This window comes from Vicugna pacos, chromosome 1 (assembly GCF_048564905.1).
Source record: "Vicugna pacos chromosome 1, VicPac4, whole genome shotgun sequence".
Taxonomy (NCBI): Eukaryota; Metazoa; Chordata; class Mammalia; order Artiodactyla; family Camelidae; genus Vicugna; species Vicugna pacos.
Genome location: NC_132987.1, coordinates 66431403 through 66453339, shown reverse-complemented (window position 1 = coordinate 66453339; position 21937 = coordinate 66431403). Strand labels below are relative to the sequence as shown.

At 40.5% G+C, this 21937-nt stretch overlaps 1 protein-coding gene across 3 annotated transcripts in view; it reads left to right on the top strand.

Moving 5' to 3' along the window:
• The window catches only part of CD86 (CD86 molecule), a 62908-nt gene extending 47678 nt beyond the window's left edge, over positions 1–15230 (top strand). For 2 of the 3 annotated variants that reach the window (XM_072964085.1, XM_072964074.1), the window contains exons 6-7: positions 5618–5663; positions 13088–15230. In XM_072964085.1, coding sequence (XP_072820186.1) covers positions 5618–5663; positions 13088–13262 — 221 coding nt within the window. In that variant the 3' untranslated portion in view covers positions 13263–15230. Of the gene's footprint in view, positions 1–5617; positions 5664–7820; positions 9968–13087 lie in introns of those variants that run through there. The other variant, XM_015249110.3, reaches the window with a different exon arrangement.
• Positions 15231–21937: the final 6707 nt, after the last annotated feature.

Genomic DNA, 21937 nt, shown 5'->3' with positions numbered 1-21937 from the left:
AGCCATTCAAATCGCCAAAGTACAGGATATACTGAGAGAGTTCTATGATATAAAAGTGTAAAATTCACAGCTCAGGGTTAGATAGTGAGATATATCATGTTGGTCCAGACTTTGACTTTTCAAGGTGAGAGCTTTAAGCTTCTCTTTCTCTCAATCTCATTGCCGTTTAGAATTAGCTAAATGTGCAGAAGCAACCTTCAACTTGAAAATAAGCTATCTCCTAAATTTACTTTCATGTTGGAATGATTAGCTTACAAACAAAACAAAGAAAAGGGATGGAGAAAAAGTGAGTAAGAATGTTTCTTCCCCTAATAAGCAGTCAGAAAAATTGAGAAGACTAGAGAAGGGAGTTAAAGAGGATGTGTCTATACACATGAGAGAGTTGGAAGGGTGTTCAAGAAGCTATCAGTTGCATTTGAGATGGTCAAATTGAGCTATGAGTGTTAAAAGGCAGAAGACAACAACAGAGCAGCGTACATATATGACCCCCTCCAAGAGTGTGTTAAAAAATATTGGTACAAAAATGTTGTTCAGTCAGATAGATAGTCATCTGTGCCGGTGAGTTTGGTCAGAGAACAGCCTTGATTTCATTGGTGCAGGGAGATGTACCAAGTAACCACCCATGTAGATATGAGATGTTTGTAAAATCGGATTCTGTAACTTCACCAATGGCTGCACTTGCTTTGTGGCTACCCCCTGGCATTGGCTGTATGACAGGCCACCAACCAGATGTCCACCTCCTATACCCCAGAATCTATACCATGTTATCTGACATGGCAAAAGGGAATTTGCATATGTGATTAATGTACTGACCTTAAGATGAGGAGATTATCTTAATCATGTGAGTCAGAGAACCTTTCCCACTTGGATTAGAAAGATGAAATGGAAGGAGGAGAGATCCAAAGCTTGAGACAAGCTCAACCTACCATTGCTGCCTTTGAAGATGGAGGGAGGGGCCATTAGAAAGGAACGTATGTGGCCTCTAGAAGCTGGGGATGACCCTCAGCTGAGAGCTAGCAAGGAAATGGGGATCTCAGTGCACAAGAAACTAAATACTGCCAACAGACAGATATGGAAGCAGTCATGACCCATCCACAGAGACAAAAGCTTACTGATGAGTAGATATTTCTTCAACAATGGAGCTTCCTCCTAATCCAATATTAATCCTTTTCTCAAAGGAGACAGCCTTCCAACTAACTTTGTGCCAAAAGTCCTTTCCAGTGTTTGTTCAGTAATTATAGTTTTTCTATGCCTCAACCATACATATTTACCCTGTTTAGGTTGTTAAATGAATAAAAGGGAAATGCCATGGCTGTTCTAGCTGGTTTCTAATCCTTCTTCTCTTTTTTGTTTTGTCAAATAGAGCAGTTAAGGCATGAGAAACTGTAACCTTGAATTGCTGTCTTTTCCCAATCAGAAGTTACCCTGTCAGCTTACCCATTGGGGAGAAAGACTAAAATAGCTCCTCCTGAAGTTTTACTTCCTCATTTGGTTCTTGTGTGGCTGAAATGTGTATCTAACAGTGCCTTAGCAACCTACAATTTTTACAGCTTGCCTCCCTCCACCAAGTCTAGAAGAGTCTCAGCTCTTTTAGGAATGATTTCTTAAAGGGCAAATGTCTTTCCCAAAATAAATCATATTTAATCACCATTTAACTGGAAATTTCACAGGGCTTACAAACTGAAATTGCATGATATCATCATATCTACCCTTCAAAATGCTAAATTTGTAATCAAATCCAAAAGTTTAGAATCTGCCTTTTTATTGTCTGCTTTCATTTTAAAATAGGTTTTCGTTTTTTGGTTTTGGGGTTTGTTTTTTTGAAATGTTGATGATTTTGTCATGGATATGAAAGGATAATATACTTATTTCTTGTTGGTATACAGACATATTGTATTTGGCAATAAGCACCATTATTTTTAAGAGGAACTTTGACAAAAATAGAACCTAACCGGATTTATAAAGCATCTGGAATCTCAGTCAAACAAGAAATAGCTCAATAACTGAGGATGCTTAGCCAGAAATAAAGCCTTGGGGAGGACACAAGTGCTGCCTTGAAATATCTGAAAACTGCCATAGGCTACAAAGATCATACTTAACTGAGGCTCTAAAGGGCATCTCAACAGATAAAGGTTATAAGAAGGTATAAGGAAATAAGAGGGGCTTTTCCAACAATTAAAGCTCTTTTAAAATTATATAAAATACATAGACTTCTCCTTCCTCCCAGGAAGGATTAATGGCTACAGGAATTGCCTTCTGGCCGTAAACAACTAAAATCAGACAAAATATATGTAACAACTGTTTTCAGACATTGGACAACAGGCTGCAGAAAACTGGAGTCCCTGAGAGAAGGGAAAAGATGAGGAGAGCCCTATGATTGCCCACAACTTACTGCCTGGAATCAGTTTCTAGACTGCTCTGAAGGTAGGGGGAGCCCTAACACCAAAACTAGAAAAAGACATTATAAGAAAAGAAAACTATCTCTTCCTGTGAACATAGATGCCAAAATGCTTTACAAAATTAGTAACTAAAATCTAGCAATATATTAAAAGTATGATACATCATGATTAAGTGGGGTTTATTCCAGGAATATAAGGTTGTTTCAACATCCAAATATCAAGAAATAAAATTCACCACATTGACAGACTAAAAAAAGAAAAAGCATGTGAATACAGAAAACATGTCAATGGATACAGAAAAAGCATTTGGCAAAATTAATACCCATTCATAATGTTAAACAAGAAAGATAAACTCCCATAAAAGTAGGAATACAAAGGAACTTCCTCAACCTGGCAACGGACATCTACCCAAATCCTTCAGTTAGCATCATATTTAATGATGAAAGACTGCCTTTGTCTAAGATCGGGAATAATTGCTTTTGTCTAAGATCACTGTCACTGCTTTTGTTCAGCATTGTACTGGATGTCATAACCAGTGCCACAAGTCTAGAAGAAGACAGGGCACACACATTGGAAAAGAGAAGTAAAACTTCTGTCTTGTTTTTTTTTTAACAGATAACATGATCACGTTTGTAGACAAGCCTAAGGAAACCATTAAAAGCTATTAGAACTGATTGAGCGTAGCAGGATACAAAGCCAATAAACAAAATCAATTGTATTTCTGCATACTAACAACAATTGGACACTGAAAAACATTAATACCATTTACATAATCATTAAATAATATTAAAGGCCTTGGAATAAGTTTTTCAAAAACAAGTACAAGACCTGTATGTATACTGAAAACTAAAAAAAAAAAATTAGTACTGACAGAAATTAAAGTAGACCTAAATAAGTGGAGAATTATGCCACGTTCAGGGTTCGGAAGACTAGATATTAAGATCCCAATTCTCCCAAATCGATCTATGGATTCAATACAATATCAGTTAAAATCCTGGCAGGCTTTTTAGTGGAAATTAAAAAGCTGATTCTCAAAGTTATGCGGAAATGCAAAGGACCTACAATTGTCAAAACAATTCTGAACCGTGAGAACAAAGATGCAGGACTTACACTACCTAATTTCAAATTTCACTATACAGTGACAGTAATCAACACAGTGTGACAGTGGTAAAAGGACAGGCGTATCAAGCAGTGGAACCAAATGGAGAGTCAAAAAATAGACACATGGTTTTGTCAACTGATTTTGGCAAAAGTGCCAAGGTAATTCCATGCAGAAAGGTAATATTTTCAACAAATGGTACTGGGTCAATTGGATATTCACGTGGGAAAATATGAACCTAGACTGACAAAAAAGTAATTTGAATGGATCATAAACCTAAATATAAGAGCTAAAATTAAAAGACATTTGAAAGAAAACACAGAAAATTTTGTGAGCCTAGATTAGGTGAATCTTAGACAGGACACACAGTAAGGACAAACCATATTATAAAAAGATAAAATTGATACATGGAACTTCATCAAAATTAAAAATTTTTGCCTTTTGACTTTGTTAAGAAAATGAAAAGTCAAACTATAAACTGGGAGGAAATGTTTGTAAAATATAAATCTGATAAAGGACTTAAAGCCAGAATATATATATACACACACACACATATATACACAGATGTGTATATATATATGTGATACATGTGTATATATATCAGACCCAGTATTAAGAAGACAAACCATATAACAAAAGGCAGAGAGCAAAAGACTTGAACAGACGCTTTACATAATAAGATATACAAATGGCCAATAAGCACAGTCACACAGTTATAACGTCATTAGTCATTGGGGAAATACAAATTGAAGCAATAATGAGACACCTCCACCCACTAACATGGCTAAAATTAAAAGGACCGATAAATATGAAGTGTTGGGGAAGATGTAAAGCACCTGAAATTCTCACTGCACTGCTATACAACCCAGCAATCCTAGACAGTTAGCCATGAAAAAGAAAGACATACGTCTACACAGAAACACACACATGCAAACGTCCATAGCAGCTTTCTTCATGATACTGAAAACCGGGCATCCTGAATTTTCATCAGTTGGTGAATGGATAAACAAGTGGTGGTACATTCATACAATGAAATACTGCTGAGCTACAGAAAAGAATGGACTACTGGTAACATGAAACAACATGGATGAATTTCAAAAGCACTATGCTAAGTCAAAGACACCAGGCACAAAAAGACTACACATTGTATGATTCTATTTATATGAAATCCTAGAAAAAGCTAAATTATTGTGACATTAACCAGATCAGTGGTTACAGGGGATGGAGTGGGAGGGGAAAGGAAATGATTGAAAAGGGGCTGGAAGGAACTCTGGACTTCTATAAATGTTCTATGTCTTGATTATGGAGGTAGTTTCATGACTGCATACATTTGTTAAACTCATCAAAAAGTACATGGAAAAATAATTGGACTTTACTGTATTATACTTCAATAAAGCTGATTGTTTTTAAACACAAAGAGAACTGCCAACAATAAGAAGTGTTCAAAACCATCAGGGGTGTTATTGAAAGGATTCCTGCGGTCCCTAAATTCCTCCATGGACACTCAGGTTAACGACCCACGCTGTAAGACTCTGACTGGGACAGTAGCACCATGACAACAGTCAGCCTAGAGGAATTTACAGCCCAAGCTGCATTAGTAGGAAGTCCACACCAACAGTAACTCAGGCATTTGGAGGACTAGGCTGCTAGACATTTCCCACTTGAGCCTGTCTGTGCAACACTGTGTATTATTTGGTAGTGACAGCTGGCTAACCCATTTAGGCATCAACATCTTCAAGACTTCCTTTTCCTCCCCCTCTAAACCTTACTTTCAGAAAAGGATGGGAAACTTTTTTCCCATCACTAAGTGATTGCTAAAATTAAGTGTGTTACACCTTCCAGTAGTATTTTTATTTTAGCAAAGAATAGAGCCTTAAGTGAAAAACCCATTCCCAACATTAGAACTTCAGGCACAATGAGCAAAGGCAGGCATTTACTTTTTGGATGAAAGAAACTCCTTCTCAGTCCCCATGAAACTGTATCAACGGAACGGTTTACTCTACCTATATGGCCACAATGATTTTTCTCTGAGTCCTAGGACTTAGGGGCCTCTTTAGACGCTCCCTCTTTTAGTATCTATGGGTAGTAAATTTTCTCAGGTTGCTTTTGTCTTTTTCAGAAATCATCAGAGTGGAGGAAAGAGAGAGTGAACAGACTGAGGAAAGGTGAGTCCTGACTCTACAACATTGTTGAAAGAGGTACAATCCCCAGAGAGTCCACGACTTTAAAAATAGGCTTAAGTCTGAAGCATGCTGGGACCTTAGCATACATTAACTAAATGGAGAGGAAAAGGAAAGTGAGACTAGTTAGGACCTGGAGGGAAATATCCTAGCTATAAACGGATGGCACTGTGCCCAATGCATGATGCCCACAGGTCATGGCCAGCTCAGTATGGTCAAGTAAAAAATTAATACCAAAGGGGTCTGATGTGGTGAGCATGGGCTGCATCTTATTCACCACAGTAAACCTAGCACGGTGCCTGGCCAGTGGGTGTCCCACATGTGTGGGCTGAATAAATATTAAGTGAGGAGTGATAATATGTTCTCTGTAGCCTCAGTGTCTTTGCATCTGCTTGGATTGTTCTGCTGCTGCTTCTTTACCTCATTCTTTAGATCTTGGCTCAAGTTGCACTTTCTTAAAAACCTTTCCCAAACTACATTATGTCAGCCTGTTATAATGTCATGTGGATCCCTGTGCTTTTTCTTCATAACACCAGGGTATAATTACCTACGTGTGTAATTATCTTATTAAATTCTATAAGCTGAACTAAACCAGACTCTACAGAGGTCAGGGAACATATCAGCTAAGCTCATCATTATGCTGCCAGCACCTAGCACAGTGCCTGGTATATAGTAGGTGCTCAATAATTTTTTTTTCTTTTGTGAAACTACAGCAGCACATGTGTTTGAATCTATACAAAGTAACCTTTTAATAACAGTTTTCAGTAGTTGTAATTTTCATGGTGAATACTGGTTGAGTATCATAAGACTTACTTAAGAATTTATATAAGACTTACTTATAGAATTTATATCCTAATGGTTTGGTAACCATATAACATGTTGAAAAGAAGTTTTGTGGAAAAGTAAACATTCGTCAGAGCTTTAGTTTTTCTTACATTTGCTTTCAGCTGAGTAATAATTTAAGTTGCTTGATTTTTATTTATTTTTCATTTATTTGGCTTTCCTTCTAGATCCTTTACCTAATCAAATCCAAACAACAGCACTTAAGTAACCCTAAATACAGCATAGGGGGAAATGTGTATATCCTTTTTTTTATATTAACTTTTGTTCACATATGAGGGCTATGGAAAGCAAAATGCAGTGAGATGCATTTTTTCTTTTATTTTAGAGTTCAAGTTTTCAGGTTTTTTAAATTCAGTTTATTTAAACTTAAAAAAAAAAGTTTTACCCATTTCTCCCAGCTCCCTACCCTCTCCACCTCTAGCAACCATCAATCTGTTCTCTGTATCTATGTTTGATTTTTCAAAATTATTATCTATTCTTAGATTCCACATATAAGTGAAATAATACAGCATTTATCTTTCTCTGTCTTATTTCACTTAGCATAATACCCTCAAGATCCATCCATGTTGTTGTCACAGTTGGCAAGATTTCATTCTTTTTTATGGCTGAGTAATATTTCTCTCTCTCTCTCTCTCTCTCTCTCTCTCTCTCTGTATGTGTGAGAGAGAGAGAGAGAGACAATTTCTTTATCCATCAGTGAACACTTAGGTTGTTCCCATATCTTGACTTTTAAATATCTGCTGAAAGACTGAATGTATGCATGAAGGACTCCACAAAGATTCTTGGCGATCTTCCCTTTCACAACATGATGCAATCAGATTGTCTGTACATCCACCTGCTCTGAGAAACTGAGGAACTGGGCTCTCAAGAATATCAAGGCTCTGGTCATATAGTCATGGGCTCAAAGTAGCTCTAAGTCAAAAGCCTCATTACAGAGATATGGTCATTGCCCCAGGGTGCATAACCCCCAGTGTGCCCAGCACTTATCTGGATACACCAGCTGCTGTGAGTCTTAGAATCCTGGATGGTGAGCCTGGGTGCAGAGATCTTGCCTGTCCTGTCAGACCCAGTTCAGAAATGGTCCGGAAGAGCCTGGGGAAGGAAGGGCAGCAGGGAATCAGTCAGGCCCAAACAAAAATCAAAGACAGTTCTTTGGGAAGTGTGGAAGGCACACCTCCACCTCTCATCAGTAGTTCACTATTACAGTGTCCCCCTATATTCTGCCCTATCACTGAAATCTAAAAAGAGGAAGTGGCTCTACTGTGAAACCTGACCAAACTCCTTTTTCTATCTTTCCAGAGTAGAATTCCACGAACCTGAGAGATCTGATGAAGCCCAGGGTGATGTTAACATTTCGAAGACAGCCGCAGGCAACAAAAATGCTACACATTTTTAATTAAAGAGTAAAGCCCATATGACTCCGTTTTTCACATGCTTTCCTTTTCAAGTTTTGACTGACCTTTTTCTTGTCTCTCTAAACCTTCCCAGAAGGCAAGAAAATATTACTATTAATAATAGCAGGGGCTGCAGGACTCCCTCTAAGTGAAACAGCCTCCCTGCCTATGCCAGGAGCAGATTTTAACTGTTTCCTTTCGTTTCAGAGCACACTTACAGGCCAGGCCCACCTAAATGATTCCTGGCTCAGGAATCATGTGTAAGATTCTCACTTTCTGTTTCAGATTTAGTCTCCTTTCCTAATTGTGTAAATTATGTTTTGTGTAGAGCTCCCAGTTCCTGGAATGGTGGCTTTTCTCTAAATTCTCAGGCAGTGCCTCATTCCATCTTGGACACCTGTGACTGAACAACTACCTCTTCAGTCTGGGTGGGAGTTTCGTGTTTTATGGCCTCAGAGTGTTAATATTAATATTCTGAAATATAAACAAATGTGTACTGTAATAATGTGCTTAACAGGAAAGTCCAGCCTCTGCTAAGGAGTTCTTGTCCCTCTGTGAGGGTAGTAAGGAAAGTGGGGGCCCAGTGTGCTAACAACAATGAGCAAACCAACTCAAAACCTGGGAAATTAGGAGAGACGGAGAAGGAACCAGTTCTGTAGCCATTCCTATCTGGGCTATTGCTAACAGTGAGGAGGATCCACCTGCCCAGGAAGCTACTGCTAAGCCTTAGCAAAGAGCACTGGATAAAGCACGAAAGTGCTGTGCATCATAAACCCTGCTTCTCTTCTCGGAACGAAATGACTGATGTCATGGCCTGGGACAACTGTGCAAGAGCCAACAGAGAGACCTCAATACTCAAAAGGGGAAAAACAATGAAAGATCTTGACCAATAGAGATATGCATGAATGTTCCGTCTGTTCAGTCCTTTGACAAGACTTGGGACAAGCAACAGATGGACAGTCTGTCCAAATGGACATAAGGCCGACAGCAGTTTCCCTGGAGGTTGGTGAGGAGGTTTGATGGTAGCCAAGTTGTTGTGATGTTTCACCTGGCTGGAAGCAGAGCTGGGGAGGGGAGAGCTATCATCTTAATAATGGGGTGAATGCAAGGAGGCTTAGGACTCTTTCAACAAATGGCTGAGAGAGAAGGAGCTGGAGTGGAATTAGGAGAACCAGGATGCAAATCACCCAGAGACTGGCTCAGCCCACAGATGTCCTAAGGAGATCTTAGGACATTTGCCAGAAGAGGGCCAGCAAACTTGAGTCTGAGGACAGTCTATGTGATGTCCTCACTGGCAGGAAAACTGGGTGCAGGAGAGGAATATAGTAGCTCAGTAGAAATGAGGTAGGAGACCCTGGCTCTAAGCAGCATCAAGGGACAGAGCAGCCTCAGTCCAAACCTAAAGAGAACTTTGGAAAGCCCAAGCTACAGAAATAGCAGTTCTTCTTACTCGACATAAAGGACCCTAAAGGGTTGTAGACGGCTGTGCTGGCCATGCTTGTACTTGTAATATTACCGTTCGTGTGCTCTGCCCTGCCCTTGTCTTTTGTTAGTCTCTAAGCATCTTGCTGTTTCCTAACATGTTTTGTACAGAGCTATTACCAATAAATTTCTATTAACTTGATGTAAAAGTCTACATTTTCTTCTTCTATTTCAACAGGACTTACAGTCTGATATTACTCCCTCTGTCCTCCTTATGGACATCCTTCCTCTTAACATCTCCAAGGTAACCCCACTCTCCAGTCACCGGGCTAAAAACTTCTGACTCATCCCAAACCCTCTCCTCTTCTCCTTCTCCTAACCACTGTGTAAGAAAGGTGGTCTTTTGTGAATCTATATGTGTATCTTGGTAATGAGACATATGTCAGGTAAGAGAGATTGTTTCTGAGGACAACCGGGAAATCTGGAGTTAAGGAAGGGATACTTACTTTTCAGTTTGTAATGTTTTATACTATGTAATGTGTGCTCATTATGTACATTAAACAAAAGCTTAGTATAAAAATTCCTTGAAAATACTTTGGTTATAAAATAAATGCATGTAATTGTATTGTATATTTAAATGTTGCTAAGAGAGTACATCTTGAAAGTTCTCATCACAGGAAAAAAATTTGTAACTATCGTGTGGTGATGGATGTTAACCTATCGTTTCATAATATATACTATATCAAATCATGTTGTACACCTACAAATACTACAATGTCATGTCAGTTATAACTCAAAAATAAATAAATACATACATACATATAAATGACATGTGAGAATAGCCAGGGAAATTCTGGACAGAAGAAAACTGTCCAGGCTCTGAAAGGGCAGAGATGCGTCTAATTTCTCACCAGTGGGTCCCAGGCACCTAAGAGGCATCTCAAAACTATTTGTTTGTTTAAAGATTGAATGAAATATTAACATGCCCTCTGGTGTAAACATCCCCTCTTTGTATATTAAATTTACTAGACCTTCTGTGTTTCAAGTCTGGGGAAAGAACTGCAAAAAAGGTTGCAAGTGGTCATTAGGCATAGTTACAATAGTACCAGCTAACATTACTGGTGTTTATTTAGTACCAGGCACTCTTCTAAACCTTTAAACTCATTATCCCATTTAATCCTCACCATCTCATTTAATACCTCCTGTGACATAGGTATTGGGATATTATGCCCATTTTGCTGATGAGGAAATGTAGGCACAGAGAGGTCAAAGCGATTTACCCAAGGTCACCTAGTAAGTAGCAGAGTTGGGGAAAATTTTGTGAATCACCACCCCTTTCACCCCTTTACTTCCCAGCCTTGTGTTTTCTGGCTATAGAAGAGGCAGTGTTTTGGTTGGTTACCCATTGAGGGCCTACGCCCCACCTTACACTACACTCCCTCAGCCCAGCTAGGCGGTACCTCTGGAAGACCCATCACTGAGTTTTCCAGAAGCCAACCCATCGTCTCATAGGGCCACAAGCTGTGGGTTATAAGGCACATGATAGGACCACTGAGTATGAGGTCTGGTCAGAGGAAACGTGAACCACAGTTGCTGACTCCAGCTCCTCCCCCTCCACCCCTGACACTCACTATTCTTTTGCAATCCACCCCTCTCCCTCTGCTATCTGAAGCCAGCTCCATCCATTCAGTGTCCTCACATTTGTGAACTCAGGCTAGAAAGCAGGGAGTCATCTCTGACCACTGCCCTCCGACCTTTCCCTAGGCACCCACCGTCCACCCCACCCTCCTGCCGCATCCAGTCATCACCAGGCCAGCCAAGATTCCTCCAGCTTTAGCACCCACCTCCTCTTGTCTCACTCAGGCCCTTATTTCCTCATTCCAAGAACATGACAATCACCACCCAAATAATTCCAGTCTACTGTCTCTCTCACCCTGCATTTTGTCCAAAACATCAAAAGGAACAGGAGGAAAATAGTGAAAAGGTCTCCCTCACATTCCTTTTCCCTAGCTACGCAGAGGCAGCTCTGATCTCCAGCTTCTTCTGTATGTCAGTGTGTGTGCACATGTGTATTGACTGTGTGTATTCATATATATACATATGTAGTGTGTATATACATACATACACACATACACATATATATGTGTGTATACGTGTTTTCCCCTTATTCAGGCAGATTTGGTTTTATTCTATACCTAAGCAACCTACACAACTTAAACTAAGGCTCTTGCAAAGATAATTTAGAGTCTTTAGAGCAATCCTTCAAAATAAAAACACACTTCTTTATTGTATTCATTTTCTGTCTTATCCATATGCCAGCATGTTTATGGATCTTATAAATAAGTGAGGTTCCATTGGCCTTCCCCAAAGCTACCTGTTCACTCCAAGAGAAAAAAATACATATAGATACAGAGTCCTGCACTGTCTTCACACACAGATTTCTGAACCTGTTCCAATATGAACAAGTCGCATCCTAGGTCTGGGGAACAACAGTCATTCTCCACCAGACCTCCTGTTTCCCACATTTCATATATTTGTCTTCCTTGATTACTCAATTCACTTTGGTTGGACGTACATATCCACCAGTAACTTTATGAGAAAGGATATGTGGGAAGTAAATTTAATGACATTTTATGTATCTGAAAATGTCTTCACCCTACTCTCCCATTTAATCATTTGGCTTAATAGAGAATTTGGGGTAAGAAGTAATTTCCATTGTCTCTGGCTTCCATTGTCACTCTTGAAAAATCTATGGATATTCTGACTCATCTTTTTTACATGGAAGCTTTTTGGATCTTTTCTTTATCTCCAGCGTTCTTAAATTTGTAATGAAATGCCTGTTTATCCACTATGACTAAGATCGAGGTGGCCTTTTCTAGCTGGAAACTCATGTCCTTCACTCCAGGGAAATTTTCCTGCAGTGTTTCATTGATGATTTTTCCCTCTATTTCTCCCACCTCTTATTCGAGGATACTGGATTCCAATGTTATATCTCCTAGAATGATCCTCCTATTTTCTTATTTTTCTCTCCTCTTTGTCATCTATTTGTATTTTATTCTTTCTTAAAATTTCCCTCAACTTTATCTTCTAATCTCTCTGTTGTATTTTTGTATTTCTGCTATCATGTTTTAATTTCCAAGAGCTCTTTTTTTGTTTCTTTTTCCAAGGACCTTGTTCTTCATGGTTGCAATATCGTCTCTCAACTCTCTGACAATATTAACTATAGGTTGTTTGTTTAAGTTTTATTTTTCCAGCATTGTCTCTATATCCTCCAAGTTGTTTCTTCCTGTTTGTTTTTCTACATTATCCATGTTGGAGGATTCCTCAAATATCCGATGTTCTTTGGATGCCTGTTCATGATTAAAAATGCAGAACTGAAAATTTTTTTCAAGGATCTGAGTCTATGGATGGTCTTGTTAATTTTAGCTTTACCGTAAAGGGATCTGGTGGGAGGGCTTTGTTGGAAAATTATTTTTAGGTCCTTCCTCTTGGGCTGGTAGTTTTCCAGTATCTTGCTGAAAGGTAGAAGTCTGGCTGTCAGCATTTTGGGAGCCGGGTGAGAGAAGAGGGGTATGTGTATGTACGTGTATGTGTGTGTGTCTGTGGTGTGTGTGCGTTAGTGGTGGAATCTTTGAAATCTTTATTCAATATGTATAAATTTACTTTGTCCATATGTTTTCAGTACGGTAACTCCAACCTCAAATGAATGAGAGGTCTCTACTCAAACACTTTCTGCTTTTCCCTCTCCAGAGAGCAAGACTCCAGTTTTCTGCCGAGGTGGAAGAGGGAAGTTGCCCAGTGGTGTGGAGTGGGAAAAAGAGAACTCAGCTTCTCAAACAACTTTTACCCAATCTTCCTGATTTTTACCCTCATCTTTCCCCTCAACACTCACCCTCACTTGATTTCCAGCCTTGCCAGTTCCTGAGGTTTCTGATGACTGTGGGGTATAAACTGGGTTATTTCTTGGTTTCCACACTGACAAGCAAGATTTGGCTACCCTGCCTTGCTAAATTAGTTGTCATGCATCCATGTACTTTTCAGATTCCAAACTGTTGTCTCCTTTCCTATTCTTTTTTTTTAATCTTTTGTTATGGGGGGGGGTTAGGTTTATTTACTTAGTTTTAAAGGAGGCACTGGGGATTGAACCCAGGACCTTGTGCATGCTAAGCATGTCCTCTAGTGCTTGAGCTATACTCTCCCCACTCCTCTCCTATTCTTCTACTTTAAATTTTAAAATATTTTTTTCAGTCTTAGTGAAATTTCAGGAGGTAATGGAATTAGATGTATTTAGCCTATCACCTTACCTGGAACTTCACTACTCAAAATTTTTAAGGACTCTACATTTGACTGCCTTCAGCCTAAAATCCAAAGTCATCAACAATGTTGACTCAAAACCAACCCAACTCTTTACCAATCTTATTTTTCCCTCTTCTCATATTAGATATCCATGATGCTGTCAGATATAGCTACTAATCATTTCCAAAATATAGCTTGTATTATCTGGGTAGTTTTCACTTATTCTGTGTCTCTGGAATAATTCTCCCCAGCTCTCTCTGTTTATTGAACTCTTGTTCATCATTAAACTTGGCTCAAATACCACTACTTCTGTTGAGACACACATCTCACCACTACCCAGGCTGCACACAACTGACACAATATCTTGTGATCCAAGAATATCCATTCCAGCAATAATTCATTCCTGTTCCAATGCTTTCCTTCACCACCAAGCACCACAGCTACGGCCACTGGTCAATATATACGGTAGCTCCAGGTTTCCCAAGGGGAACTTCAAGCCACTGAATAAGCAAGCGTTCTTGTGCATAGCCTTAGTCCTACACTCCTTGGTCTGGACAGTTTCACACTCTACATGCCAACTTTTCCCCAACCATCCTGGCTTTCAACCACCCAACTGCCTCCTGTACTTGTCACACCACCTAGACTCAACAATCAGTTCCTCCTCCCAGGTTAGAACTATAGTTTGCCACTCTAAGAATGCCTTGGATTCACTTCCTTAAAAATGTCACCTCTGGCCACCAAGGATAATCATCACCTCTCCATCTCAGCCTTTAGAACCCATTATTTCAGAGCATTCACATCAGACCAGCTCTTCCCAGCCTACAGGAAGCAGGATTACAGAGTACATATATGACTTTGTAAGAGAGGTAGACGTATCTACCCTGTATCTACCCCTCAATTTTAGTAGAGATCCTTATTAACTAAAGCAAAACCTCTCATTTCATGAAATCACACAGCTTTAGAGCTTAAAAGAAGTCACATAGTCCTTGGCCTTCTTGGAAGGTGGAGGCTGGGTACCACAGAAATTGGGAAGCTGTGTCTGGAGAGATGGGAAAGACAGTGAAGACTCACTCAGAGATGGGTGGGGTGGTAGCAAGGTTAAAGCAGACTGAAAAAGGAAAAAATGTCCCTCTAAAGCAACATTTTTGAAGCTTGCGACACTGTAAGCCAGCATGTGACAAAATGCTTCTAATTATGTAGGCAGTTATCTGTCTGTTCCTTACACCTTTCTTAAGAAAATATTTTCCTGTTAACAGTGCATTAACAAGCATAAAGGAAACAAAAGAGATCAAAATCAGTAGTTCTTACATCTTATGAAGAAACACATGAATTTTCACACTTCTCAAATTATTGCCTATTAATCTACACTTTCAATTACAGTGATTAATAAATGTTCTTTGGCGTGCAAGGGGGCTACATCTCAGTGTGTGTTGTATCCTAAAGTAGTTCTCTTATTTCGGTAGAGTCTAAATCAGAATCACAGAGCTGCGGCTGTCTACTAATGACACTCTCAGAGAAAACTAGCACCTACTCTTCCTCATCCTGGCACCAATTATGTTCTTCCCTATTCAATATACACAAGAACAAGGTATTATTTTTTTTTACAAACAAGTGTAACTCAACAAAGATTAGAGTGCTCAGTACCTTTTAAGTGTTTTTATTATGAAAAGATGCCTTTTAAAAATATACATGAACTTATTTCTGAAACTAGCTTTCTACTCCGGCAGTAGTGCCAGCTTGATACTACTGCTCATAACATGTGGCAAAGTGGCTTCTCTTCCCATGATCTGATTGTAAATCACTGTTTCTGAGATTAAACACTGTAAACTCACGGGTTTCCTAAATATAGAGAGTACAAAGAGTCACTAAACTGTCCTAATGGTCTACTAGGAATGGAAGAAATGTAGAAAGCATCCAGTAGAGCCCTTCCATCTTACATGGGAAATGAATGCAGAGAGGAGAGGGATTCACCAAACATCAAAGGGCACTCTGACCAGAAGTCAGGTTCCTGAGCTTCAGTCAAGGGTGCTGTCCACCTTACTGTGGCCCTCTACACTTCCTGTTAGCCAAACCATCTGGGAAATGGGCATCAACAGAGTATAATGCAGCAAGAGCACAGACCTCGGGTCAGGTATAGTTGGCATGTGACCTTAGGCAAATTACTTAATCTTTCTGATTCTGGTTTTCCTTATGCGTAAAATTGGGTTAAAAACATCTACCTACCTCCCTCATGGAATCAAGGGGGATCAAGGGAAATCCAAAAGATACAAGAATTATACAGTTAGAGAAGCGCAGAGAAGAGAAGGGAGAGGAGGATGGGGGGGGGAGAGAGCAGAAAACAAGCAATTGTGGCTTGTTGCAGCAAGGTGGGTTTGGCGGTGGTGAGGGAGCTTTAGTAGTGGGAAAATGGGAAAAGGAAGTCATCATGGAGTAACAGGGGTGGGAGTGGGTTCTTTCATGTAACACTCAGCCCAGAAGTCCATCCACACCCTGCTGAAAGCCAGACATGCTCCTACAACTCCTCCCACAGCAGCCTCATTTGAAGAAGTCCTTTCAGCAACTCAACCCAGGGATTGAGCTATCCCTACTATCTGAGGCCCAAGTCATCTTTCTAAGACCTACTTGATCTTTCCTTCAACAAGATCATTTCCAGACATGCAATAACATCTACTTCTCTGTCATGGTGGTAGAGAGCTCTGTCCTTACTAAAATATGAGATTCTAAGCAGTCAAGTTGGGAGGTAAAAGGGGGTCTCCCAAGGGCCAGGGGCTCCCACTCCCAGCTAAGATTTTGGAAGACTTTGGTCTTAAAGGGCAGTCATACAGAGGATGGTTTGTTGGGGGAGGGGTGTGCAGGAAAAGCAGTTGGGAAACTGACACAATTAACTCCTACACGTTTGGCATTTCTAACAAGCTGAACTAGGAGAAGCATCCTGACATTTCCAGACTGGACCCTGGTGCCCAAGCTCGTCAGACCAACGGCAGGACCAAAGACTGCACTGCAGAAGCAGATCCAAACGACATGGAAGTGAAAACTTCAGCGAGCTGCTTTAGGAGAGATGGACCACAGGAGTTCTCTGTACTCAATCACAATGGGAGGAAAGAAATACTAAAACTGGGTATTAGAAAGGTTATATAATTCAGGCATAACTAGCAGACTGAAAATAGTATTATAAATCACAGTCTTTGATTTAGTCACCAAGGTGAAAAAAATCTTTTTCTATATCATACACCCAGCATGGGGTGAGGGCAAAGGTTTATTTCAGATATGAGAGACCAGAGACACAGAGCAGAAGCAGTGGCTCCTTGCTCCCAGACTACCGGCTAGCAAATAACTTAAAAACTCTTTCTTAAATCCATATTTGCAACCCAGAGCATATAGCTGAAGCTTATTATTAGAACAGGACAGGGTATAGTTTCCGTGCTGATTGGTAACACAAACTAGTTACATGCTGTTTCCACCAGTCCACCTGCCACTTTTTAATTGCACACATCAAGTATTTGCCCTCAGGCTTCAGGCCTCACAACTTCTGTAAGAACAGTTGAGCTGTGTCCACTTGATGGGAAAACATCAAGTCCATTCCATTAAAAAAAAAAAAAAGCCAAGCCAAACAATGAAATCAGTCCTTTCATACTTTTGTTTTCCTCTAGTTTTCAATCTATTTGTTGAACTCTCTTGGAGTCACAGTCCCAGAGTTATATTTAAGACTCTTATCAATTTTAAAAGAAAGGGAAAAGAAGAAGTGCATTTTTTAACATTAAAAATAAATCCTGTTCCTGTGTCCAAACCAGCCGTGCATATTAACATGTGTCAATGTTCTCAGGGTTTAAAGAGTCTTGGCTGGAAAAAATATTCTAGCAAGACTTAAAGAAACAAGATGACAGATCAATGAGAATTTTCATTCTCCCTGAGTAATCACTTATATCAAGAACTTAATAGAAATGGTGTGTTTGCAGCAGGAAATATGAAGAAAATCTTGTATCAGGGTGTTAAGCATTGAAAACAATTGCTAAATCTTCCCAACCCGATGTCAGGGAGCAACGTGGCATCACTGTCCTTGTCATGGTTATCACCATCATCACAGCTATTTATCGAGCACATTATGTGCAAGGCACTGTGTTAAACAGCTCATATACCTTATATTGGGAAGAAAGAATAAAGGCTGCACCACCTTGTGGAAGTTTAAGAACTCATTTTAAGAAGAGAAGGGAGAACCAAGAGATGTAAGATAGTATGAGAATTTAGAGAAGAAGAAAAAATTATGACAGTGGCAGAACAGTAAGCAAGTATTTTACTGTAATGGGACAGGCTGGGGAGGTGCAGTTTAAACCTACACTGCAGTGCACTAAGACCCAGGTATAACTGATCACAAGGAAAGAATTGGTAAGGAAGAACTGGTGATACAAGGAAATAATTCATCCCAAAGAAAGAGAGAATCCAGGCGTGAACATTTGATTCAGGAATCATGGAACTATGGTCGAGAGGTAAGTAGATTTTGAGAAAACCAGAGTTATTTGTCCCTCAGATTATTGTCGATTCATATATAACCTGCAGACAGAGCCAGTCCTAAGAAACAAGATCCAAGAGATAGATCCTGGTTATGCCATGCAGGCCCATTTGCCACCACACCTGAAACACATCTACTCCTGGGTTCTCCAGTTAAGTGTTTCTCTCTTTCTCTCTCCTCTGCTCCCACCCCTTTTTTATTCCTCAGGTTGGCTTCATTCCTTAAGTCAGACTTTCTGTTCTATACAACAAAAATATTTCTAATTGAAACATCACAGAACAGAAAAAATCATGGCCCATCTGAGCCCAGCACAATCAATATATTCAGGCCAGTTTTTCTCTCTCGCTTCATTTTGGCTCAGATTTTCTTTGCATGTTGTTCTTGTCTCCTATTATAGGCAGATTCCCAGTACAGCTATGTTATCTAGAGCATCTTTAGCTCCAGCAGAAACATCCTCGAGAGGATGCTGATTGGGCTTGTTTGAGTCACATGCTCATCCCTGAAGCAATCACCATGGCCAGGGATTTTTGACCTAATTAAACAAGTCCAAGTATTATTCTCTCCCTCTCCCTCCCCTAAATCCTAGGGACACGGAATCAACCTAAACTTAAATACATGGAGTTGGGAAAGGTGGTGTCCTGGATGTTGTTGGTGCCCCACTCAGGTCTCCTTTATCAGTACCGATCCCCCAGATGCTGTGAATGTTGACTGATAACAACCTGAAGCTGTCCTCTCTCTGACACTTGCCCTTGGCCAAAGAGGAACCTCCTCTCTTAATTCTCTTTATTTAAAATTTGATTTTGTTTGTTGTGACTTTTGGAGGGGGTGGTGGTGTTAATTTTAATTTATTTAGAATATTGCAATAATGTAGTATTCATCTTGATTACTGAGATTTTGGCACCTCTCAGACTTTACCTTGCTCACCTCATCTTAATCCCGGCTAAGAAGCTGCACTCCAGGCCTTTGCCATCCCCTCTGGGAGCAGACCTCAGTCAATGATTAACCGATGTAGGGATACAAAAGGTCAGGCCCCCTTGCCTCAAGATAGGGCTAATTCTGCAGTTGAACTTGTGTTCTAGAGCTCCCCATGGGACCAGATTCTACAGCTAGTCTCCAGCTAGGACCACATTCCTGCTGGTTTTCATTCCTGCCCTGTTCCTGCCTTCCTCATTCTTTTTCTAAGAGCATTCATGGCAAGTTACTTGGATAAGATTCTGTCTTCAGGGAAACCCACCAAAGATAGCTAATGCCAGGAAGTGGGGAGCCGGCTGGCACTCTCTGGGGTCATAAAACCCCCACCCCTGGGCTGTGTGTGTGCCTGGGGCCTATTGACACCTTAACCCCCACTCCCTAGTGCAGGACCCTTTGCATACCTGCATTTCTGCAAGATATAAAACATCTTCTCTTGATGTGTGTTTACCCTAACAAAACTCATAGCCCCTGGAGACAGCCTGCCTCATAATACTCTAGGGGACAGGCCCTTATCAAAGCTATAAAACCTATTGTTCAGAGAAGTCTCTGACAGATCTTACAACCAATCAGGTACCTGTGCACGAACTGATCCTGCAGCCCCTACTCCTTGTGTGCACAGCCCCCTCCCCCCAATAAAAGACCCTGTACACCCACCCTCAGCACTCATGCAGGCACTTCTCACCTGTGTGGCCCGCTGTTGCCTTTGGCAGTATACCTATTAAACTTTCCTAAACTTTTCTCGGTCTCTGGTTAATTTTTTACCAACCCGCATGTCACTGTCACTGTGTTGTGTGCCCACAACAGGAAGGGTCCTAGGAAGTAACACAAAGGGTGAGATTTTGTAGTTGGATTACTCACCAGTGGGATGGCAATGAGGACAAGATTTTGATACTGCCTGGATGCTGGGGCAGTAGGTTACTAAGACTTACTTGTGTGAGCTATAATGGGATATAGGGGATGCACTAACTGGTACAATGTCCTAGCATTAAAAAGTCACCTGGTAATCTCAAAATTTCCTAAGCCCAGGCCACACCTAAGACTATTACATAACAATTTCTTGGGGTAGGACGCAGGCACCAATATTTTTAGAAGCTCCCAAATGATTTCAATGTGCTGACAAATTTAGGAACTACTGTGTCAATTTGAGGGGTATGGGGGCACTAATAACTGAAAGGTAAAACTGTGGAATCGGATAGCTGTTGGTAACCACCATTGATTCTTTACAGAGAGAAAATCATGGGCTCAGCTCTATTAATCAACAACTTTAAGGGGCAAAAGAGTTCAGAGTATTTCCTTGACAACATTTAAAAAGACACTCATTTCCTGCAGCTAGAGGGGAGGCACCGCTGAAGATCAGGCTGGGGATTTAATGAGAACTTTGAATTGCCTGAACCCTCCGGGGCTTCCAGAGTGATGAATTCTCCCTTGTTGAAAAATAGAGAACTTCCCCAGCTTAAAGGCTAAAAAGAGGCCTCAAATGAGGCAGTAGGGTTCCAGATAACGTGCAAGATGCCCAGTTAAATTTGAATTTCAGACAAACAATGAATAATATTTTAGTATCCTAATCTCCTGTATCCTGTATTTTTATTTGCTAAATCTGGCAACCATATTTTCAAGGCAATCCTTGGCCTCTTCAGGACCCCTCACCTCCATCTGGCCACCAGACGCACAGTTAAGACTAAGTCTCTGCAAAACCTGACTGAGGGAATACCAGACTTGCTATGAGAAGAAAGAGAAAATACACCAAAAAAGCTGCAGACCGTGGCTAGCATCTACTGGCAGGAACTGGGAAAGTACGCTGGGAGTGGATCCTGGGAGCTGGATCAAGGGAGGCAGAATAAATACCTAAATAAAGAATTTAACATCTGGCTGTCAAAGGGTCCTGGGTTACCGTTCTAATACACTACTGGGATGGTGCCTGAAGATTAGAAAAAAACATGGCCCATAGTAAATGAAGTAAAGACGCAAACTGTTCAGGAAAGACTCAAAGGGCTTTGAGAAGTTGGAATGCTAGAATGAGCCTGCTACATAAGCCTGGAAAACCCATCACTGTGTTTCACAGCAGGGCCTGAAAGACACCTCATTAACCAAGGTGGTAAGAAACATGCTGGTGAGAGGGGGACACACATTGTCAAAAGTGCAGTAATATTCTCCATAGGCTAGGACTGACAGTAGAAGACACTGTTACAGAAGTGGGCTTTACAGGATCCAAGGGGATGACAAGACTCGAACAGCAGCGGCCAGGGGCTGCACTTAAACATCAGAGGTATTGCTCATAGTTGATGTGATGGGCAGCAAGTTTGGAACAGCGGCCAGGGGGGCCTCAGAGATCCCCAGAGATGGTTCACAGAACATGGTACTCCCCGGGGTAAGGAGATGGGCTGCCATCAGGGGTCCTGGTTAATACATATAATTAAAAGAGATCAAGAATGGATGAGAAGGAAACTGAGGTCACAAACCCACCATTCCCCCTAGAGGTGATCAAAGTTTGTCCTGCCTGTGGGATAAAAGTTTTCTTGTTTTATTTATAGTTTCACAGCCTGTGTATGCACCCTAATCAATATAGTTTAATTTGCTCAGGATTCCAAACATTACATAAACAGAAATATACTGTATGTTTTTTTTTCACGTGCGACTAGTTTCACACAATGTTTGTTAGATTTACACATATAGTGTGTGTGTGCCTAAAGCATCTTACTTTTAACATGCTCCATGTTATTCCATTGTATGAATATTTCATACAGGGTTGGCTTCATGGGGTGTGCAACCAGGGCAGTCATCCAATGTTCCATGATCAGAAGGGCCTATTCTTGGTTTAATAACTG